The 24,890-nt window shown below is 40.5% G+C and overlaps 1 protein-coding gene and 1 long non-coding RNA gene across 9 annotated transcripts in view; both read right to left on the bottom strand.

Moving 5' to 3' along the window:
- The window catches only part of LOC136441792 (discoidin domain-containing receptor 2-like), a 68,925-nt gene that overhangs the window by 13,356 nt on the left and 30,679 nt on the right, over positions 1–24,890 (bottom strand). For 7 of the 8 annotated variants that reach the window (XM_066438273.1, XM_066438278.1, XM_066438279.1 and 4 more), the window contains 3 exons: positions 14,081–14,678; positions 1,248–1,350; positions 201–221 (listed from right to left, as the gene is read on the bottom strand). In XM_066438273.1, coding sequence (XP_066294370.1) covers positions 201–221; positions 1,248–1,350; positions 14,081–14,159 — 203 coding nt within the window. In that variant the 5' untranslated portion in view covers positions 14,160–14,678. The remainder of the gene's footprint in view (positions 1–200; positions 222–1,247; positions 1,351–14,080; positions 14,679–24,890) is intronic. The other variant, XM_066438277.1, reaches the window with a different exon arrangement.
- Positions 6,401–8,852, bottom strand: LOC136442157 (uncharacterized). Its single transcript, XR_010756965.1, has 2 exons — positions 8,436–8,852; positions 6,401–7,548 (listed from the first exon to the last, which is right to left on the bottom strand). It is a non-coding gene; the product is annotated as an uncharacterized lncRNA (long non-coding RNA).

Genomic DNA, 24,890 nt, shown 5'->3' with positions numbered 1-24,890 from the left:
GCATAAAAAATAGAATCTGGGTTTCTCTTAAAAGCATAGTAAAGCAAAGAGTTTGATTATCATGAAGCCAACTTCACATTGTCATTTTCAACCACGTCACATCAATGCAAATTAGTTCGTTATTCTCAAACTCCACTCGTTATCGAACCAAACCGGACAAATTTTTGGGGTGCGATTTCTCGGGCGACTGTCGGACTCACCTCCGGCGAGTTATGTAAGGTCTGGGGAGGTACACAGGACAGATACACATAAGGAACAGAAGAGAGAGGAGAATAACACGTCAACGCCACCGAACATAGAGAAATCATGGATGGAATCATGCATGGATATAATTATAACTGTTCACAGGAAAGAGTAGGGACAATGGGACTAGTCTAGAACTGTTCTATCATCGTACTGTTTTGACTCAAAAAATGGAAGGGAGCCATTTTGTGAAATTTGTAGTCAAAAAGCAATAAGGGGAGGGTTCACACATATTTGTATATTCAAGTCCACATGAGTTGCGTATTGACAGGTAAAGTTTGAGGAAAAGAAGTTGTTTTTAACTTTGACCCACCGTAGTGGAGCTTGTTTATCAAACTGAAATTTTTTGTTTGTTTGTTTGCCCACAAACTCTACTTAAGACAAAAAGGTAAATACGCAACTCATACAGACTTGAATATAGTACGCACAAGTGTGTACCCCCCCTAAGATAGAACAACTCTCATACAGTCCTACTGCATGACATCTTTCCTGTGACTCACAACAAAAGACACTAAGTCTTAATATATGGATATATGGCAAAATCATGAAGTTAAGACAATGCAAGCTTGGAATGACTAATAAGAAACTATCAAGAGTGAAGAAATGTTCAAAGAAATGTTCAAAGAAATGAGAGAAAGAGAAAGATGATTTACCAGACAGTAGACCTTTCAGAATGAACCATGTTAATGAATATGGCATGAAATGATAAATTAGAAGTAACAGAGAAAGAGAGAAAAAGAACAGCACAGATGGCCACTGGTACATCTACAAGTAACCTTCAAATATAGATGTCAATAACTTTATCACAATCATATCCTTCTGCAAGATGAAAGCAATGTTCTACAACTTTCATTTTTGGTCTGTATGACATCAATGCAAATATAGTGGATTCCCAAGTTTTGTGTTACTTGTTTTGGCAATGTTTGCAAAGTGTATATCCACAACTGCAGTGGACAAAGCCAGAGAAATATCTCTGGGCTAACATTATATACTATACACCATACCTTGCATAACTTGGGCCGACTGTCTCAAAATGTGAAGAGCTTGCTGAGATGTCCTCGTCTGGGATTCTCTTGTCTTCCATACCCAGGGAGTATCGGCATGTCGCTGCAGAAAGACAATATAATACAAATCGTTTAATTTTGCACTCTGTGACGAACAAAAAAACAACCTGTGAAAGTTGGTATGTTACACTGTAGCAAAGTCTGAATAATTTTTTCAAGCTCCCTTATGTCTGTTAACCTTTAGCACACTGAAGCAGCCATTTTGCTACCAATTCTCTATTGGTTACAGTGTTAGGCAGCAGGGAGAAGGTTAAAAATCTATAATACTACATGTACATTGTACTACATGTACATTGTACTACATGTACATTGTACTACATGTACATTGTACTACATGTACATTGTACATGTATACGTTGCTATTCTTCAATCAAATATTGCTTTAATTTACACATAGTGACTTCTTTAAATGTTAAAGATTATGATTATGTTCTTCTCCAATTCTTTAAGCCTTGCATTTATAAAAGGGTTTCTTTTTCTGGACAATTTCAGAAGTCAGTCACTGCTGCTCCAGCTATTTACACAGATGTCGTCCAAACAATTCTAATCCTGTTTTTCTTCTGGGATGTGGACGGCAAATCTACAACCCAGACTACCCGATCACCCAGCAACAGGAATTTATTTGCTTGGTGAGAGTTCTCAATGCCCTCCTTTCACCACACAGGCCTTCAAGAACCTGGTTCTGTTTTCTTAGAGATCTTGGGATGTCTGAAGGGCCCTTCACAACTCACAGGGCTGTGTCCTCGGGAGGTGGGGCTCTGTTTGTTTAAGACAAACACTCACAAGGACCACACAATACCTGCATGACATGCTCTTAATGAACCAGGTTGGATCAAGCTTTAATCTCAGATAATCCTGCCAGATTTAAACCAACAATGGTCCAAGTTTTCTTGGAATATCCCCGGGGCTTCGCAATGTCTCTCTCATAGATTATATGGAGTTATTATAGAAAAAACTAATTACAGGTGGGTTTCATGTATTTTTATCACTTTGCAAGTAAAACAAAAGATAAAGCCATTGACAATTCAGTGAGATTTAAACCAATAATGGTCCAAGTTTTCTTAGAATATCCTTGGGCCTGGCCATGTCTCTCATAGATTACATGGAATGATTATCATAGAAAACCTAATTAGTGGTGGATTTCATCTTTTTTGATCACTTTGGAAGTTAAAACAATAGACTAAGCCATTGTACTTCCGATGACCACCATAGTAACTTCTGATGACTGTCTGGTAATGATTTCCTCCATGATTTACATAGGATTCATCAAGCAACGCTCCTGAAATTCCCAATGTTTTTCCAAACAACAGTTCCTTCCTTTCCTAATCTTTCCCGAGTCTGGCCGTCGGGACATTACAATCTGTCCAGTGTACATGACTAAACCTGTACGTCATTCATTGTTTAGACTATGCTTAGGCTCTTCACGATAAAACCATTCCGTGAAGGAAGCATGCTTTCTTCATGTGTAGTCAGATGTCTGTAAGTTTCACTGTGACACAGAACAAATGGAAAACGTCACATCACCATTTGATGCTTCAAAGTTTCATTTTATTTGATACTGTAAATGCAGAAATGTTCGCGGTGGTTTCATCTTTGCGGTTTTCGCAGTGAAATTTCAGGGCGAACTTAAAACCACCGCGAAACTTTTGCCCACCTATGACTGTAGTGCTACTATTGCTTCGTACGCGAACTTAAAACCCAGCGAACATTAAATTTTCTCCCTACCGCGAAGTAAAAACCATGCTAAGTTAAATACATTTACAGTAACAATTGGCTACACTTAAATGACTATAAACACAACACACCTTTATCCGTGTATGAGGATTTCGTAGAAAAACAGAGAAAATTCCTTATTTTGACAGACTGAGTCCCTCCCTACACTAGACAGGATGTTTACTTGTTTTCACTGCTGTTTAGATAGAGGACCATACAGGTGAATCCATTCGTCGCAGCTTTCACACTTCAAGAACGATCAAAGGATTTATTACAACAGAAAATGGATCGTTTGTTGACAGTATGAATATGATATATCTTAGAAGAGGAAGTACAAATCATGATACAAAACAAAGGGAAAGAAAAATTTCCGCCATACAAAACATGCTGGATTTTAAAAAAATTAGGTTTGATAATAATAACTATAATCAAATTAGTTGTTTTTATTTTAGCTCAGAGCCTATCCATTTGGTAATGATCATGGCAGAAAGGAACAGATATACAATGTACATATAGCCTGATCTGTATATTGTGAAACCAGATGTAAACGTTAAAGAGGATGTTGCTAGACTTCACAAACAGAAATGCACTGTTTATCTCTTGTATATTGAGCATGCACCGTTTGGAATATTTTTTTCCAAGATTAACATTTCTGAGAAACGTCTGTTTAAACATGTTTGGAGAGACCAGATGCTTCGAACAGAATACAGCCAACTTCTCTGAATTTGTTGTGTGGGAAGTTTTTGTGTCAAAGATGAGAGGGTCGCTTACTACACTGTCAAGGAATGCTGGAAGTCAAACCTACAGGCTTGAACATGCAGATCTCATGACATCATCGCAGATCAGACAAATGTTGGCTTTGTTTACCCTATCCCTTCCCTTCTGTAAATCTAACCCAGAGGTTTGATAAAACCTCCTTGAATTAAAGCAGCTATCTCACTGCACTGTGGCACGTTGGCCTTGCTGAGACCTAAATTGGACTTGTGTTACCCTTGACTTTATAATAATGCGAAACGTACAAGTATGACCAAAGAGACCACAAAACTCAAAAAGCATAAAGAAATTTGTTTCATCGACAAGATTCATTGAGCACTATGTCAAATCGCACGGTCCCTGCGAGGTTGTCAACATTGCGTAGGTTCAGTAAAATACCCACTTTACTGACCAGCCAGCAGCTAGAGCCAACTTCCTATGCAGAATGAGTAGTGACCACACAGTGTGATGACCACCACAGCAGTCAGGAAGTCTTTAGATCTGCTCTGTTCATTAATCCCCAATCTTTAAGCTGTAAACAGGTCCCATTAACACCTATGCACCTGCTTCCCACTTCCACACAAAGTGGGATAACTGCTCCATAATGGACCAAATGGAGAGGTTGTAAAAAAGGTTATGGCTTTAAATCATTTTAACGATTTATGAGTGAAGTTCTTTGTGTTTATTGGTAGTTAACATTTGTTCATTATTCTGGAATGTGAAATCTTGTACAAACTTTTTAAGTACCAGTATATGGCAGTCTTTACATACAATTCTTCACTAATGAGTAAGACCTTTAATGAGTCATATGTAGAGTCACTTGTACATTTTACATGGATATTAGTCACAAATGTATGAACTCAGCATCCCAGGATATACAAAAGTGAACTTTTTTCAAAAGGCTTTAAACTCGCATTCGGTTCAAGTTGCACTAGTTTCTCCACGGAAAGCCTGGTCTTGCCCTGAAGGCAGATACTAATAAACAAAGTAAAAGACAAGCGTGTGAAGTTGTTAATGATTTCCGTAGGGAGAATACGCTTTTGAACTCAAGAGCAAGGTCTCTGAGTGTCATGCTGTGCCTTAGGCTACGTGTGTTAAAAACCACAAGATCTCTTCACAGTATGAAAGTACTGTGGGAAAAGTACATACATACAGGGGGAAGGGTTATGTGGACATCTTACAAATGAGAAATGGAGAGAAGAAAGGAATGAGACAAGAGAAGAAAGAACCACCTTACCATAGTCTGGAAGAGCATCCAAGGTGGCAGAGTAGAGAAAGAGAGAGAGAGGGAGGGGGGCACATTTTACATCAACACAGAACATACTTTCTTTGACAGCTTAAAATGTCCAGAGGGCATAGCGAAGCTGGCTTGAGGATAAGCTTTACTTTTAGCTAAAGTTTGTCTGGCCCACCTACTCATAAAACTTTATTAAGAAAAGAACTTCACCTGAAAGACATTCGCCTGACAAGTTCAACATTGATTTGAACCGACGATGCGTAAACTTGGTAACACTGTGTTTAAAGGTGTATTGTTAGGCATAAGGTGGGGGAAAGGTAGAAGGATTAAACAATTTTCTACCTGTCAGGCTCAATTAGAGACAAACAAAAGATGGTAAAGTACAGACACACGTTTCAACACAGGTAGAGGAAAATTATGGTGTCTTCTCATGATTGATTAAGACATTTGTCTTAAGGAATCGCATGACTCAGGATAAATACTATCATGTTTAGTGTCAGAGAAGTACTGGCAACTGTATTGTTAACAGAGCCTGGAGGAATCTTTGAATTTGTTTCCAACAAGCACAGAAACTCACAGAGGAAAGTTGAAATCCTAACCTATTGTCAGATAAAAGTTTTATGTATGCAACAGCATTGAATCTCTTACAGTCTCTTTAATAGGTTCCTCCAAGATTTCAGAAAATTTCCATTTTCTTTTTTCCTTGCAATTGCCTTTTTCCATGTTTTCCATGCCAGAACCTCTTATTACCACAAGTGTAGCCTAGTAACTATACCATCGAGAGCTCCCTGGTATCTCTACGGTGCTGGGAGTGATGCCCGCCCGCCTAGGCAGATTAGAGTAGGGTGTTCAGGTCAAAAATTGTACTTTGTCCTAGGATGATGATTCTTATACCATTTGATAGGGCCAGTTTTGACAATTAAAATGGTTTTTATTTCATCTGTCTATCATGTATGGTTGAGGAGTTACAAAAATTTTAGTTCTTGGAAATCAGGGATTTGGGTCACCAAGAAACAAAGGCCTTAACTATGGGGCCAATGGGGTCAAGGATGGCACCGCTCTCCCATTGTTTTCAATGGGAAGAATTACAAGAAATTTGTTGTGTCACTTTGACTAATATATCTGAACATTGGTTGGGCATATGATGTTCAAACTTGATGGACACATTGACATCAAGCATATCTTCATTAATTTGCATAATTTATACATAATTAACATAATTAATGAGGTATTTGCATAATTTATGCAAGGACAGATTTTCACTGTTTTCTGGCCGAATGAACAGTTTTTTTGGCTATAGAAACACATTTTCCCATGCAAAAGTTTAGTTTTAACTGAATATCTTGATATGTTAAGTAAGCAACTCAATAAATGGCACAACAGCTATGAATTTGACATGGATATAGATATATTACATGGCAATAAATACATATATATATTTGTTCATGACTGTTTAACCAACTCTACCAAGCTATTTACAATTTGAAAGTTAAACATTCCTAATCATGTCTTTTCCTTTTCTACAGGGTCCTCAAGAAAGACAATTAAGTCATCTTTCCAAAAACATGCCTGTGCTGCAGAAGACTTGCAAACTAACAAATATAACACTGTACCATTAGAACAGAATCACATGTTCCGCATACACAATAGCTTCTCCACACAATACATGTCAACATTGAAGATGCTAACTGAAAGCTTGCCAGCCTGGTCTTCATCATTACTTACATATTGAACATCACTTAACTTGACTGGTGTACTCATTCTTCATTTGTAATTCAACATTATGAATACACTTGTTATAGAACATTCTTTTTTTACAGTATTACATTTGATCAGCTAAGCACTTTGTTGCAATGAATGAATGATACAGAAATAGGAAAGCAAAGAATTTCTGTCATCATCATCATCTATTCATGATATCTGTTGTGTAGAGAAACTGCAACAGTTTGCCTTGCCATGAATACAAAACCACAGAAATATACCAAGGCAATTTATATTTTATGTATCTCTACTTTATAACATTGTTCATCAGTTCTGAATAGAAAAAATACTCTTCATCGTCTCTTGTATCAGCAGTTCATAGCGTGCTCTGCCTGTGCACATTTCCTCTTGAACGATATCAAGTCTTTCTGCGCTTGGTTCAGTTTGCTGCTTGTTGCCGAAGTTGACTGTGCAGGTACACTTGACACTGATCTTGATATTGGCAGTTGGAACTCTGTTTTCAGGAATCTTGACCGAACTTCCTCCAGATTTTTTTCCACATTCTTCTTGATTTTCTTGAAGTCATTCCAGATACCATCTGCTCTTTGCGTATCGAGTCATCTTTACACTTCTCAATTTCAGGTAAAAGTTCTATATAATGGAGCAAGCTGCTTCAACTGTATCGCTAACGCCAGAGATGACGTGCCATGATACTCAGTACTACCAGTCTGTTCGTGAATACACTTTTAATCTGGGGAGATTACACGGTTCGTCTTGAACTTGAAGCATTTCATCTCTCAAGTTTCTGACACCCTCAGACTCAGAAGCCATGATGCTCTACAAGGGAAAAAAAGAGAGATACATGTATAACGTTAAGTATTAATAAAAAAATTGAATTGAGATATTAAATCATGACACATGTAATATCAAAAGATGATAAGCAGTACTAAAGCCTAAATATTCAAAGTAAAAAAAATACAATAAAGTTTAATTTTCGGTAGAATAGAATCATTACATGTGTATTAAAAAGCAGGAATAGAAATAAATTATGAAACTTGAAAGCATTTGTGTGCGCACGTAAATGGTATCGTCCACTCCCACCCTGTAGTAGCTGACGTGCACCGCTATACACCCTCGACATTCTCGTCAATCCTCCCGCTAATTTTACCAAAAACTACGAAAATTATACACAAAACTGTTCCTTAGATATTGATGTTTCAATATATCGGACTCCAAAATCGCTATATTTTCAAATTGTACGTCATTTTTACGATCCAAAATGTCCTGCGTTTGTGAGCGCGCGTAATGGTACAGTCCACTCCCACCCCGTTGCACCGCTAAACACCCTCGACATTCTCGTCAATCCTCCCGCTAATTTTACCCAAAATTACACAAACTATACACAAAACTGTTCCTTAGATATTGATGTTTCAATATATCGGACTCCAAAATCGCTATATTGTCAAATTGTACGTCATTTTTACGATCGAAAATGTCCTGCATTTGTGGCCGCACGTTACGAAGCGCCCCCCTCCCCCGGAGTGCATAACATGTGCACCGCTACGTACCCTCTACATTTTCGTCAATCCTCGCGCTAATTTTACTCAAAACTACAAAAACTACACATGAAACTGTTCCTTACAATGTATACTTTAATACATCCAATTCCTGGAGTGATTACTTAACGAATTGTACGAAATTTTTTCGATTGAAAACTATCTTACCTCGGCGTTTGGCTTTCCCGCCACCGAAAATCTCCGGGATTTTTCGTAGCTCATCCCACAGGCATCCTCTAGCCGAACAAATACGAATCACACCTTATATGGGCACGGGGGCCTCCGGAAATTGCCGACTTCGCCACGATGCCAAAACCGAGCGCAGCCGATTTTCCGGGCCGCGCCGCTCCGCCTGCGCCGGGCGCGGAGAAGGCGGCATTTGCCGCACGCTTTGGAAAATATCTCGGCGTGTTTAACTCGTATTTAAAAGCCGTTTACAGTGCATTTGGACAACAAAATTCCCTTTATTTTGATGTAAAATACTTGTGTATTGCTTCAGGAATTTTTGAGATATCGCCTCAGAAAGTTGTAAGACCGCGTTTTCAGGCCGGTTTCGCCGGGGTCAGGTCACGTGACTGAACACCCTAATTAGAGCACACAGGAAGTAGTTTACGGGCTTGATTTCAACGGGGCAATGACTCGAAAAGGCCAGCTAAAAAGATGTAGGCTGACAGAAACAGGGTTATCTTTTAGCAGACTGGACCCTAAACCGACCCATTGTAGAATGGCGACCAGGCTACCCTGTAGAGAATGGCGACCAGGCTACCACATGGGTTGGGTGTTATGACAACCCTACAATTAGTAGGGAGCCAGAGAAGTGGTGGCGTCCCCAGGTACAGAACCTCTGTGGTCAGGAGAAACAATTCAAGGCTGCGTAATAATAACACTAAGTCCCAAAGGGGGAGGGGGGCAGATGGGACCCAGCCAAAGATCATCATCATCATCAAGGTTGTCATAGCAACTCATGATTTGGGACCACTGTAGGTTCTTCTGAAGCAAAACCATGTTTTTTCCCTTTCTTGGTTTATGATATTTCGCACAAAAGTTATGACGAATCTGTGTGAGAGTCTTTAGTGGTTCACTATTTGGCTTTATCATGTTTTGGGGATAAAGAACAAAGTGCTATATATACTGTAAACGTGGAAATGTTTGCGGTGGTTTTATGTTCACGGTTTTCGTGGAGACTTCTCCACAGCGAACTTCAAAACCATTGCGAAAATTTTTTCTGTCTTCTACCCACCCACACCCTTGTTTCGTGAATTCAACTGCAAACTTACAGCCACCGCAAAAACTCCATTTTCTCCCTAACACGGCATTAAATTCACTGCAAACATTTCTCCTTTTACATCTAGTTTGAGAGATACGATTTGGTAATTGCAATGTAAAAACACCAAAAGTATATCTGTTTTCCTCTGCAATGTAACCCTGTAGTTACACAATTCCAAAAGGTCTTCCTTTCATACAGTGTTGTTCGAAGATTTCATACGTGACCTAACTTCTAAAGGAGGCCTAACCCCCCCTCCACATCTGAAAACCACATGTGCAGGACAGACAAGTTATTTGTGTTCCTGACAAATTTGACATTGGGGTGTGGAGCTTTACATAGCTCTGCCTCCCAGCTGTTTGACGTCAGTCCTCAAATGGAACTGACATGTGATCACCAAGAACTTGGCACACATCTGGGTGTGAAAGATCTGTCAATATCCTCAACAGTTGGCTGACATCATCCTATGTTTAATGTGCCGTTAATAGGCTGACGAAACTAACTTGATATGGTAATCGCTGCAGTGGTACTAAAATACAGTTTATCCCTTTGATGGTCTTTGGATATTCAAGAGAACGAGGCAAACTTTTAAGACTTTCCTTTTGTTGCTAACCAAAAGTACGAGCAAAAAATCAAGAAAAAGGGATTGACAAAATCACATGCCGGGCTTTTACAAGGTAGCAAACACAACAAAGAAAGAAAATTCCAAACACGAAAACAGAGTACAGCAACATTTTGTTTGCTTGTTTCACTTGTCAAGTTTTTTTTCAGCCATTCACTGAAGGATATCTCTGATGCTTTGAATATTCACAAACCAAAATTAATAGCAGTAATTCAAAACTGAATGTTCACGAAATTCTTACCAAACAGGATGTTTGTGATATCTGAAATATTTCTAATTGTCGCTACGCAGTAGCGCGGGACCATAGATGGTCCGACCGTCGTTTGATGATACCAACCCACCAATTGTAGCTTAAACAAACTCACCCGACCACCGCATTGTCTTCTCAATTGTTCCCTGGGGGGGTTCGGACAATGCGCACCTTTCCAATAATGTTAAGTCTTTGGGGAATACTTGTTATTGTAAGCTTCCTCTTTTTGCAAGGAATGTTAAGAACAGGCTACCTTCGTGATTGATTAGTGCTGGCTTCAAAGGTGGATTTTTCTACAAAAGAAGTTCTTTCGTAACTGATCAGCATAATTTTCCCGATCCCTATACTTTTCCGAGGAAGGAAGTAACGAAATTAGAGGCTAACTTTTCCTGGGAGACCTAGACAGGAGACACGTCTTTGTCCCGTGCGGCATATAATTCCAGCCTGGTAGAGCTCTGTCTTATATTGGTAAACTACAGGAAGTTTGAAAAGCTTGAAAGTTTGAAAAGTGCTTTGTATTACAGGTGAAGACTACAGGAAGTTTGAATAGTACATGTAGAATCAACAGATAATGAAGAAAGGTGGATCTTCTGACATGTCCCTTTACAGCTCATTACCTCTCGTCTTAAGCACCCACGTTTACCTGCCTCACAAAAGGTGTGATTCATAGACAAAGGACGGCGCATGCTTTCTCCAATCTGCCCGCGGGCTGAAATTTGCTTCTTTTATAAAGTGTCATTTTCCGTTTTTCTCATTATTTCTCCAACGTTAGGCCATTAAGTATGCATCACTGTCCGAGGACAATAAAGGTTACCTGTCGTGACACCCAAATCTCCCGCGAACAGAGCGACGAAGATCGTATCGCATCATTTTCGTTGTTCTGTTTGTCATTTTTTCGACATTACCGAAACTGGAACAATGTAGCTGCTAATGTCGGTAACATCAATTACTTCCTTTTAGGCCATCGAGTTTCATTGATTCTTTTTATGTCATCTGAATGAAATGTTTAAAGATTGAAAATGTCCTGCTATCCTTTTGTGTAGAGTGCAACAGTTACAGTTACAAAGGATTGACAAAGAACACTGGAAAGAAAATTCTTTTTAAAACTTCATGGATTTAAAAACACAGTGTCGCAGTACTTTTTTCTTCTAATTTTTCTCTAAAAAAAAATCACTTTCCTCATAAAGGCTGAGTACAGGTTGAACTTTTCCTTTACATGACAAAAAATTGAACTTTCTGCGTTGTTTCTCTTCTAACTTTTCTCTGTCTTTTTTAATTTAAATATATCCCTGAGGCTTTTATTCTTTATCCTATAGTTTGAGGATTCACTTTTTGATCTGTGTTCTTTGGGGAGGGATTATGAAGGGTCTGTTCCCCTCTAGGGTAGGACAGTCATGCATTGTTTCCCCTAGGTGGGGCCTAAGTAAGTAGAAAACCATCCTGTTATCCAGGAAAATCTTTCCAAATTCTGGCTTGCAGGCAAGATTATCAAAACTGAATGTGCAAAATGGGAGGGACATAGAGACTGGCATTATGACAAAGCTAGGCTGACAATGGGTGAAATGATCAAAGTTATTGAATTTTGTTACATTATGTTCATGATGTCAATACGGGTAAACCAAAAAATGGACTATTTCGTGGTCATATGTGCTAGATTTCTGAAAATTTAAACTTTTCAAACCATAGAATTTTTAACCACTTCCAAACATAAGTATTTCCAGCGTATGCCCACATCTTAATAAAAAAAACAGACAACTTTTCTGTAACCAGAAAAAAAGAATCTCTTGCTTGTGTAATTTCTCTGACCATTTCAAGAATGGACATGGACATGGACAAGCAAGTTTCGGACAAGTAGACAAACAGGTGAAAAGGAAGTGAGGTTGTGGTTGGTTGGCCGCTGGTTTAGACTCAGTGGTTGGAATGACAAAGGCAGATCCACCACACATGGGTAGAGGAGGAAATTCTCGAAGACAAAAGGAGACACTACGGAGAGGGATGACAGTACGACTGCTGTCAATCACCGGATCCTGAAAACTATAGCGTTGGAAATAAACTCTGGGTTTTGACACATATTCCTCCTGAACCAGCTATCATTTTATTTCTAACCTCTTGTTTAACCTTCCACTTGCCAAGGGAGCATTTTGGCACCAACGCTGTATCAAACACTGGGTTAGGCAGCAGGAAAAGGGTTAAGATTTTGACCGCTTTGTTCTGGTGCGACTTGTGTTTTTCTGTGAAATCTGGTTAGCTCCTAGTACTACTAGTAGCTGCAATAACCAAGAACAACTGGAAGGGTTTAAGGAATATTAAGGTCCAATATTTCGTAATTTTCTCTGCGAAACTCGACAAAGTGGGCCGTGTTGAGGTAAGACCGTGTTGTTTGTACAACCCAACCTCTTCACCGCAGGGTTCCGCGGAAAGGTTCAAAAGAGTAAAACCCAAACAACTTGCAGGTGTCTGGTCGAGTGGCAATCTTCCGGCCTTTCTGAATGCTTGTGTGCTCACGTATCGGCCCAGGTGAAGAGCATACACTTAAAACATGCTGCACCAACTGTGTAAATCATGAGGCAGGAAGAGAGATGAAGGGACGGGACAAAACACAGGAGGAAAGGTGTATGATTGTAGTTCACACAAGCCAGGGGTAAGACTTATGAATCATTGTTCGGTAAGGAAGAAGAGAGCCAGGAAAGATTTCTTCAAAAAGGGAAGTCATATGCTAGCCTCTACCAGGCTGCAGAGGTGGCTGGAAAAGTAGACACCATAAGTGCCAAATTGTACTCCCCTGGCATGTTATTCGTCTATTTGGCCAATTTCTACTTTTTTCAGCCATCTCTCATTCTCTGGAACCTGGTAGAGGCTAGTCATTATGCCATCACATAAACCGTGAATGGAATCAAACATGTATGGTTTCTATTGAACTTTTACAACTCAAGACAAGCTGTATGCAAAGATGCTAAGTTTTAAAGTCAATTGAGAAAGATAAACCTGTTTTTTTTTTCATATGCATTCAAGAAATTGGCATCCTTTGGATCAAACTCAAAGACTGTATGACTTTGCTGGTTTGACGGACCTAAACTAAGTTCGTCAGATTTTCGATGATGTACATTATTGCGATTCAGCCTTACTTTTAGCCATTATCTCATACTAGGTTGAAGCAACCTCCTTGGTTGAAGCCATTTACAGCTGGCATGTTGAAGTCCCAAGGGCACAAATCACAGAGAAAACCTGAAGGCATTTGTTTGCGGACAATCTTAGCAAAGAACTGGCCATGATCAATCAAGGACAAATCTGGTAGCCAGCTGCTTGTGTGGTAAATGCACACGAGTGTGTATGGCTATCTTTAGTGCTGTCTTAAAATCCTGGATACCAATTTGTACCATTTGCTCTGCTCTCTTTGATAAGGATTTGTTACCACAGTCATTCCTTTTTACAAGGCGTCATAAACTGTTTGGAAGGATTCAACCTATTTTCCGTTGCCCAAGTCTTATCTGACAAAATGAATAATGCATTTGCCTTTATCATGATACAGATAGTAGCCCTGCTCTTTTCCCAGCCCCCATGACAATACACTGTTACTGAGACACTCAATTATCTAAACAACTTGGGCAGAGAGCATGAAACCACATGGAGACAATATGGTATACCATGGGGAAACATAATGAAAGTTTTGTACTTACAGGCATCTATGGCCAGCGAACTGTTGTACAGAGTCATAAGAAGCAGCAGACCTAACGCAGTCCCTGCTTTTCCTTCCATGGTTGTAGCAGGAGTGTCGGTCGACTGATTAGGCAGCCGTTTTCCCACCAATTGTTTTAGCTAATCCTCCGGATGAGTCTTTCCACCAGAGAGCATCGGCTCACTGTGGCATGGCAGGAGGTCTCCTCTCCTCAAACTCTGCTCTCTGCTGGAATGCACCAGGGCTGTACTTTTCCCTTCCGCCAATATTTACAGAGGCTCTCGTCAGCTCTAGTCTAGGAGAGAGAGGCAAGTTCCTGTGATGTTTGACAAATGGTCACCTCCCAGCAGCTATGTCTGTTGTCTGACTGGTGATACAGCACACACAATGTGGGTGTCCGGATGGAGGGAGTTTTTTTTATCTTCGTTGAGTCCTGTCCTACCAAGGAAACCTGGTTCAGATCGCTGACAAGTTGAGGACGTCTGTTGTGGGTGGAACGTTGTCGCGTGTGCACGAGCCTTGATGCTAGGTGGGTGTTCTGACTGCCACCTTAGCACACCACCAGTCCCGTCGTGGGTCCACCGGCTTCAGTCAGATCCCTGTGAGGGCAATGAGAGATGTATTAAGTACATGTTAACTCAACGGTTTCTGCTTGGTGGCGGGCTTTTTGTGACCAAGCAACAACGTAATAATGAGCGGAGGTGGGTTGGGATAATGACGGGATCTGGTAGGTCCCAGAAGTGATAATTACGGACTGTTCCAAGGACTTTCCCGGGGGACGAAGCTCACCTATTTTTTCTAACAGCCAAACTTCCAAGAATCTTTCTGACTTCTATTTCTGCAATGCAAACAACATTGCAAACTTCTTTTCAGAGCATTTCTACAAATCTACTTTCCTTTCCATTTTGCCACATGAATAAAAGAAGGTTTGACAACTTTTGCCATATGGAATATACCAAGTAGAAGAAAGGGGCATCCCCATCAATCATTGGCTATACAGACAACATACAAGCCTGGACCTGTCCATCCCTCCTGGGGACTGAACTAAGTTGAAACAGCATGGGGACTGATAAAGACAAAAGCAAGACAGCATAATTAATCAGAACCTAATTGTTTCTATTGTCTTGCACTATCTTTTTTAGGTTTCCACCAAGAAACTCTTTGCCAGAACACCTGTATTAGCACCTGAGAAATGCAGAACACCTGGACAAATGTCTTAGCCATACAAGGAAATGTCTAAAACTCAATTATCTTTTCTTTAGACACTTCATAATGAAACCTGTTGTAATTGCCACCTTGGAATATGGACTGTCTGGCCATTGTGATAACTTTTTTTGCCATTGACTTATGCACGAAGAATCCTTCTGGATCAAAGTTGGGCTGTAAATTGTCTACACAAAAAATGATTTACCCAAATATTTGATTGCTCAACTCCAGTCTCTGTCAAGTTTAACTTTGATCCAGAATAACTTCTACCAACATAGACAAACTTTCGAGTGAACATTAATAATTCTGTCTAGACTATAGTGCCCCACCACCTGTCTACTACCATGAGCAGGTTTGACTGTACAGCATCTGTAAGTCTCAGACCTTTTATACCAGTCTGACACAGCCCTGATCTATCTATAAGTGCTGCACTGAGACCAGACCTCACCCCTAACCACTGGTATATGTACCTTGACTAATTAAAGAAAAACTCTACCTCCCAAGAGAGGACAATTCACAATTAGTTCCAGTTGCTGCCTAGACAACTATGGGTCACTTTGTTCTACCACCCTATTAAAGCCCTAATAGTATAATTAAGCGAGACTACCTTATCGTAATACAGATCTGCTTTTTAGCACAGGTTGCTTTTAAGAAAGCAAATAATCATGATGGTAACATCATAAACACTGTTTTCAAATGTAATCCTTAAGTCTCATGAGAAAAAAACATGACTAGAACTACAAGGAATTAGTCGTCACCCCCTTCAAACAAACGAGCTACAGGCATACCTTCAAAGGCTGTTTACAAATGTCTTACAGATACCACATATACAAAGTTCCTTACCAGTTTGAACAACCTATAGCTGGCCTTACAATAAAAACACCACCACCACTCTTCCTAACACCTTCCTTCTGCAAGTGTCACCCTTAAGACCCCCGTGACCCTTAAGTCGATCTTTCTTTCTCTTAATCAAACAAGTTGGGAGAGGTCGACCCATCAAAGATCGGCTTCTATAATCAACATGTTGAAAAACACCAGGAAAGTGTATGTGGGGGGAGAAATGTAGAGAGACCCCGTGGGACTCAGCACTGAGAGAACGCATCTGTTGTTGTATCTAACTACAGCATTCCTTGCTGCACAACTTTTAATTCAAACTGCATGGCTTGCCTCCCAAATTAGGGGAAGAAATTCGGGGTGGAGGGGGGCACTTCCATACATGTACAGCCGATCCATTACATTATTGTGTTATTGAATTCTTGGAAGATTAAGAGACTTTGGGGTGAGAATGTGAGACACCAGGGCAGCTCTACCACTGTTAGGCGGATCTGGGAGGGAATTTGTCTTTACTTCACATGCCATAGACTCTGGAGTGAATGTCGGAGTGTCGGTTCCCAAGGAACAACAATTAGTAGAGAATTTCTGTAATGTGCAGCGCCCATACATCAAACAGTACTTGACTGTCTGCTACTCAAATGGTGTACTTTTTGTAATCTGAATATACACCTGAGCATTCCATCAGAACATGAAAAAGACGGAACAAAAGACTGCGACTACATGTAAATTCTTGACTCCTACTCGATAATCTCTAAGATTCATTACACAAGTCTTGCTCACCTACTTGACTGCCTACTTAACTCAAACTGAAAGGGTGTACTCTGTAATCCAGCCAATAACAAATGAGCATTGCATCGGAACATGAAAAAGAAGGAACAAAAGACTGGTGTAACAGTGGGGATGAAAAAGAAGGAACGAAATTCTGGGACCAAATCTTGACTTCTAGATTCTAGAAGATTCTTACAACAAGTCTTGCTCACGTATAAATGTATGACCCCGCCAGCACAATTCTGCTGTTGATGATGAAACATTGTTCCGTTTTCCAAACGCAGTCCTTCCCTGCCTTTACGACTTCCCAACTGCCCTGGACAATGCTTTAAAACAGGGTGGATCCCTAAACCCACCGTTTGTTTGTTTTGAGAAGATCTTTATCCCTCCAAGGGACAGTAAATGGATAGGCAAGTTTACAAAACTCGATGGACCCAAACACTGAACACACTCTCTTGTAAACACAACGTCATCAGCTAGGCCACTTTCCACACAAATGTTTTTATACAGAAAGTTTGCGGAAATATGGCAACTATTTTGTTGTTAGACACTTATCCAATGTGTATACATTTGTCATTCCTCCACATGGTGTGAACAATCAGATACCTATTCTGGAAACGGACAATATTCTGAACCAAGAGGTAAATAAATGACAATGTGTACCTACATGCTTTGTTAAATAATTTACAAATCCTACGCAGTAGTGGACGAAATCCTAAGGAGGTATCCAACTTGCTAATCTTTTAGGACTTTGAAACTTTTCTCTGCAACCCAAAATTATGCAAAACATGATCCACACTAAAAGATGCATGATTCGGAATAAACAGAAAAGACTAGAGATTTTTACACCTGTTAAATCAATGTTTGAATAAATCATGTGGTGATTTTCCCTAAAAGAAGGCTAGGGCAAAGTGAATTAAATCCTGTGTCAGCCTTCTAGTAGCTTTAATCATTTAGCTTTACTGGAACTTTAGTCACTTCGAAATCAAATTGGGACAGATGAAGGAATGAGAAACGTTGTATATTTACACAGACTTGCTCATTGAGTTACAGTAACAATAACACTTGGTGGGAACCTGTAAAATCAGCCAAGGGATCAAGCCATTTGTGGGAAGGCAGCAAGACAACTGATCCCAGATCAACCTTGCAAGAAAAAGTATCTCATTAAAATAAACAAAGAAGACTGGATCAGACGACGGGCTTAAGACCCCGTAATTCCGCCCTTTGAAAAACTGACCCATTCTAAACAATCTTTCCATTTCATCTCGAACCATATATGGACAGATAGCTTACAACTCCACCTGTTTCTTTACGGAATTTTAAGATATCTCTGCCCTACATAGAAGCTAATACCCTCTTTTACTGAACTTAATTGGCAATGGTAACAGGGCATCTTGGTAAGTCCAGAGCCTTAGTTAAGGATTAGCTGACTAGGTACGGAAAAGATTAAGAGACATTCCTAGGATCTTAAAGACTATCTTGCAGTACTCCTGTCAAGACCTTTTGAATTGGGTGGTACAGCATAGAATTGAGTGTGTTGAATGATTGACAAACTCTAAAAGATTTTGTCTTTGCTGTTCTTTAATGCCACATTTGTCTTTCTAGCTTTGAAACTTTTTCAAATAGGATCAAAATACGGCAACATCAAGAAAATTGAAACTACACCAATCTTAACCTTCTATGAACTATACATCTATCGTTTTTAGTAGTACACATGTTTGTTTTTTTCATTTTTCATGTTAAGCCTCCAAGTCATGAAAGTGCTATGACCCAAATCCATAAATAGCCAGAGGGCAGTTCTTTGAAAAATTCATTCCAAAAGATTCAATAAGTGCTGTGGTAAGGATTAAGACACAAACAAAGGACTGAAGAAATTGAAACTCAGATGAACAAAGATGGTTATCTGACCAGGTTATCTTAAGAATCCTTGAGACTCAGGAATGTGTACCTTCCAGCCACACTCTTTGCAAAAGCAGGGCATTATACTGAAGACATCCCACATTCTAGCACAACATATAATAGGATGCAAAGATGGTTTGGGGGAAGCCTGAATTTTTAAAGAACCCTGGAATGCATTAATATTCAAACTATGCACATACATAATGGTAAATGCAGTCAAAGAAAGAAGAAAATGCTATCGTATAAGCAGGTACTTTCTATAATTACACAAGGCACCAACCAAAAGATGAAACATATTTTCCGCCCTCAAACACAGATAACAAAATAACTGCATTCCATTCTGGTAGTTGATTATACACCTTTCTCAATACCATACTGATAACCACAACATGGAGACAGAGAAGCCAGACAGTCAAGTGTTTCTGTGCAAACTCTGCCCCCTAATGGAAGCTGATTCTCCTAGATTGTAATCTCTCCCTGCATGCTAGGAGCAACACTAGCTGTGCTAGCCAGGAGGAAAAGCAGATCTGCTGGATAACATGACACAGTACAAGACCTTTACCAACACTGCCTTAGGCAGTCTGTAAGCAAATACTTCAGCAGTCTCAGACTAGGGAGTCTATTCATAAAAGGTAAAGGTAGTCCTAAAGCATGTTTGAGGCCGTAGGGGCAGTGGATTGTTGTCCACTGTGTCTAGAAAAGGCAGAGCCCATCCCTCTACTTTCACCGGCTTTTACCTCCCCAACCAAAGACAGGTACCCATTTTTTACACCTGGGTGAAGTGAGGAAAGTTGTGTTAGTGCCTCCCCCAAGAGTACAGCATCGGTGGTATGTCAGCGGATTCAAACCCAGGGCCTCAGGGTTCTGGGCCAAACACCCTAACCATTATACCAACACAACGCCTCTACTTATAAGCCTAACTAATTATAAATTGCGCTTCAGTTCTAGCAGGCCTCCAACTAGCCAGGCCCTGGACAGTGAGAGTTTGTCTTATACAGACTCCTCTACTCAAAAGATAAAGAAGGGACATCTGTCCTTCCTTTAAGATGTCTTCTGGTCTTCTTCTGACTACTTAAAATCTATTAAGATGGTTAATGAGCACACCTGGACAGCATCTTATTCGTCCTTCTTAAAGGAAACAGAGACATCACTTGCGATTGTGAAGTGGGTTTACCATGATAAGACCTAAGGATTTAGGAAGGGCCATATCAAGAAGACAACAAACAAACCCATGCAAGCAGAAGAAGCCACAACTTTCTGACCAATAGCCTTTTAGTCCCCAAGCCTTGGAGGGATCCTTTTCTACCCCCTGGGGACGCTGCGAAAAGAAGATGTCAACATGGGTGTCATCTTCATGCAAAGTAGAGAGGGTGGTGTGTTATTTCTCTGCTGGAGAGGAGACACCAAACTGAGTTGGTCAACAAACAGACCTACAGCGGATGTCACTTGAAGACATAAGGAAAATGTCCAGACTTTGTGTGATGTACAAAATAACTAAACTGGTGGACGTACCGACTGATAAGTGTCCAATCCAAGCTCGAAAAAGAACAAGAAATATTTCAAATAGTCATGCCTTCAAGTACCAGAGTTAGCAACCGAGGAATGATGTGTTAAAAAATTTGTACTTTCCTACAATTTTTGTAGAGTGGAGTTCGTTTCTACCAAGTACAGTAGGGGCATCTTCGCTGGATAGCTTTAAAGAACATCTTGCAGCTAGACGTGTAAAGTTAGGTGTGACAGGCCGTTCGGTGTAATATAACCAGCTACTGTCGCGCTGCATGCCTGTGAAGCTGGTGTGTTACGGCGAAGGGCAGTTATACCGGCTATATAGATACAGATACCGGAGCTAGTATGTTATGCAGAAGGGCAGTTATACCAGGTATATAGAATGATAAGTTAAAATATCACAGTTGTCAGTCTATTGGAGATGTTCCAGCACTGGAGGTCCCCTCTCTAACCACAGTGTTATCAATACTGTCAATCAACAAGTTTCTTAAAGCCAAGATTTCCTCCTTGCTTCTTTACAATCAGTGCCACTGAGTTGGGCAGATAAAATCTTGGAAAGGAACAATACCAAAGAGGGAAGTGGTTTGGGTAGGTTACTTTGGAAGAGGGCCAAAACTAATATTTTCACAATATCTGGCATTCCTGTACTGAACTACAATAGGGACAGGAGACAATAGCAGGGTAGAGTCTTGGAGATGACATTTCAAACAATGACAAAGTGTGACAAAGGGACGGAAATAGAAACAAATGTTGGAACAAAGGAAAACTCGCTGTCAGGGAGAATATCACAGAAACAGTTTTAGAAGCCTGCCAAAAATTCTAATCTACTTTCTTTCTTTCTTTCTACCTTTGATAACACTGTACTAAAGGTGAATTGAGAAAAACAGTGTTAAGTGCCTTTCCAACATCAACGGCATGTCAGAGGATTCGAACCTAGGACATCTAGGTTTGGGCCAAACACCCTAACCATTACTCCATCAAGAAGCCATGTGCTACCATATCTTTACAGGTGTAGAAAGTAATCATACAGGATCTCTTTCTGACAACAAGCACCAGAGGAGGATCGGATCATCTTGGTGTCCGATGTCGCTTCCTGAAACCCATCTATTCCATCAGCAGGTAGCTAGGCAGACCTCTCCTGTGGTTCCCAGGGAGTTGTCAGTGTGGATATCTGTGGTGCTGACAGTTAGTAATATCTCTGTGGGCCAGGGTCAGACCTTAGTGTAAACAGGGGATCAGCTGGACACAAGCCAGAACCAGTCCTGACTACACAGGAACCCCATCTCTAACATACCGTCAATCATGTCATTACCCAGTTTATCTGTGCAAGGTTTCGGGCAGGTGTGAAAAATTGTAATTGCAGGCAGATGGCAGATAAAAAAGGTAAAGCAGTCATCCTCAATTGAGGTGAAGCAATTTGCTTTTTCAAGTAGCTAGTAGAAGTGCAATGCGGCTTCGCTAGGCTCAAGATTTTTAGCCACCGGGTCACCCTTAATCTTCTCGACAAGTGTGTTGGGTTCTTTTCAGAGGTTTGATGCTCCCTCATACATGGGGCCTCCGGCTTTACATCACCATCCAAAATGACAAATGCAGTCCCTTCAAGTATGTCTTTACCCAGTTTATCTCTGCAAGGTTTCGCGCAGGTGTGAAAAATTGTAATTGCAGCCAGATGGCAGATAGTGCTGTATATGTACATGTAGTACACAGTATATTACTTTTCTCACATTTCACACATACATGACAGTTGTTCCTAGTTTAGGGTCTGATTTAACAATGGGTGCACAGCTCATTAGTAGTTTTTAGCATGACTGCGTAATGTTTTGTAATAAGAACATCTCAAAGTCATATAGAAGATAGGTCAAACTGTATTAACCTCTTCTCAGCATAAAAATATGGAACAGCTTTAGCTTCTGATAGAGGAGAATTACTTTGACCTTCCCAAAGGTCGGTCGAACAGGGAACTCGTAAAGCGTTATTCCGAGCTACTGCACACACATCACCACCAGACATCTACTCCACACTTGTCAATGATCCAACGCTAAAAGCAAACTCTGATGGCCTGACCGGAAATGGCTGGACTCTATATAGCCTGACCCAAAAGTCAGACTGTGTGTTGAGCTTCTGATAGAGTATTACTTTGACCTTCCCCCATGTTCCCCTAAAGGTCGGATGAACAGGGAACTCAAAAAGAGCTATTCCCAGCCGCTTCACACAACACTTGTCACAGGTCCAACGCTAAAAGCAAACTCTGATGGCCTGACCGGAAATGGCTGGTCTCTATATAGCCTGACCCAAAGTCCGAATGTGTGTTCACGGCCCTCCAGATATATGTCTCACCGGAAGTGTCAGACATGCGTGCTTTGAAGCCAGGTTGGGTGATGTTTACCTTAGCTCCCACCAGGACACCCCAAATGGTAAAGGCAAACCAGACCAGAAGTCCCCAGATTCCTCGCCGCTGATGTAAAATTTGTTCCTACGTGATCCCGGGTTTCCCTGGGTGCCTTCATTACACGACCATCACCAACCCAAACCTTCAGGACACCACGAAAGGTTAATCTCCCCGAAATTTGGAATATTCGATACACCCTGATATGTTTATACACTGTTATACGAGTGTCTCTTAGTTCCACCCCTTTGAATTCGAGCCCACGTACTGACATACTGAAAGCAAATTGGTCCAAGAGAGACCTCCAATGTTGAAGACAATTGTAACCGACTCTGGGACCTAGTTCTGTCTGACTTTTGACCTCTTGTCCCCTAGTTGGCCTGCAATAAATTTGTTTGGTCTAAATCCAGGGAATTCTGACACTGGACTAGTCATAAAATCTACACTCAAACCTTTCAAGTTCTTCAATATAAAACACCAAAAGGTAGTTGTGTACCATTCCAAGACAAATTCTGCTAAATAAGTAGTTTAAACTGAAACCATCCTGTTTGAAATCCTGTAGGCAATTTGAAGCATAAGGAAGCGTGGTAATTTGTGCTATATAAATCCTACTCGCTAAATGTAGAACAGACATACACGTGCGTATTTGCACGGTTACTAAGGGCCTATCACAGTTGGGTGTTGAAACAAGTACCGGCAAAAAGACTACATCAGTAGAAGTTTTCATTTTATGGCCAATTAAAGTACCACAAAACGTCTTAGCCAATGCAGAGCTAAGGACGTCTAAGGAAAAAAGGAGAGAAAAATTGAACATTGATCATAATAAGATATTGTGACCATTCATTCAAAAACTTAGAAGAAATCTGTAATGCATAGAATCTCTTACCACTGCAGTCCTTTCCAATTCCTCTGGTACATGTCTTGAGGTTTAAATTTCTCTTTCCACCTTTTCGCCAGTGCCTTCTGCTGCAATAAACAGACAGTTGGCAAAGGACAGCTACACATAGCGAAGAAAAGGTTAAAGAAATATTGAGGGTAAAACGTTAGACTGTAACTTTGGGATGGAATGTCCCCTGCACATGTTTGGGTCTATCTGCCTCAGAAGTCAGAGTAACCCTTGGTGGCAGAAATGTCAGAGGCAGCCCTCCAAAATCTCAAGCCACAGAAGGATTAGAGAAGTATATGTATCCGCGAAAGGGTACCTTTAAGGTTTTCTGGTGTTCAGCAGTTAAAACCATCTACTAAAGACGGCATTAGCAGCTTTAGAACACCAAGTACAAAGCCAACGCTGTAGAAAAATGCTGTTCTTTATCGCAGAAAAAATAAATTCTTGCCCAGGATTTCCCCCCTGTGCCTCTAAGAGCTCGGAAAAATATACAAAGAGGTAGTTATGTCTGGGGATCAGGTGCTGGGTATATACAGAGTTAAGGTCGGTATCACTGTTTAGATTAGGGACTGATATCAATGGTGGGGGTGATCTTTGAACAGATTCTGTGGAATTTTGAAGACTTCCAAACAGAAGTTTGGGTTTTTCACTGACTAGGACATTTCTACGAACCACATAACACTCTCAACAGCAAAAGATTCATCTTATCTTACCTCCAAACTAACTACATCAAAATTTAATTCTGCCTCTGGACCAAGAGGTTGGGAGCTCGAATCCCGGCTGTATTGTCGCTCACCCGGCATGCACGCTACTGGAAAGGGTTGCAGTCCTTAGGTCCAATGTTCATTGTACTTGTCGAAAAGAGCTAGGGAGATTTTCCCAGTACAATGAACCTGTGAATACTGTACATAGCATCTGTCTCCTCTGGACTATCTGTCAGGGCCAGTAGAAGAATAGCTCTTCAGTGACTGAGCTAAATTGGTTTGAGATCACTTTCAAAAATTTAATTTCTGCCATTTCTTCCATAAATCTATAACAGTCATACAATCCAGGCCTGGAACTAAAATTTTTTCAACTTCAATATCCTTGAACATGAGAATGCAGGCGGTGCAAATGTACAAACCCTTCAAGCTACTGGCGGTTCTTCAAGCATAGACTGAAGTTCAATCCCCCCCAGAGACTACCTTTCCAGCAACCCTAGACCTCAACTGTCAGCCTAAGAAAACTTCCCACAGCCAGCATGAAATTCACAATAACAAAGCAGTTGGGGGAAGGGGCCCAAATGAAGAAGTCAGAGATGAAACAACTTTCACCATATCTTTCCAT

The sequence above is a fragment of the Branchiostoma lanceolatum genome, chromosome 9 (assembly GCF_035083965.1).
Source record: "Branchiostoma lanceolatum isolate klBraLanc5 chromosome 9, klBraLanc5.hap2, whole genome shotgun sequence".
Lineage (NCBI taxonomy): Eukaryota > Metazoa > Chordata > Leptocardii > Amphioxiformes > Branchiostomatidae > Branchiostoma > Branchiostoma lanceolatum.
Note: the sequence above shows the minus strand (reverse complement) of the source record. Positions and strands in the feature narration are given on the sequence as shown.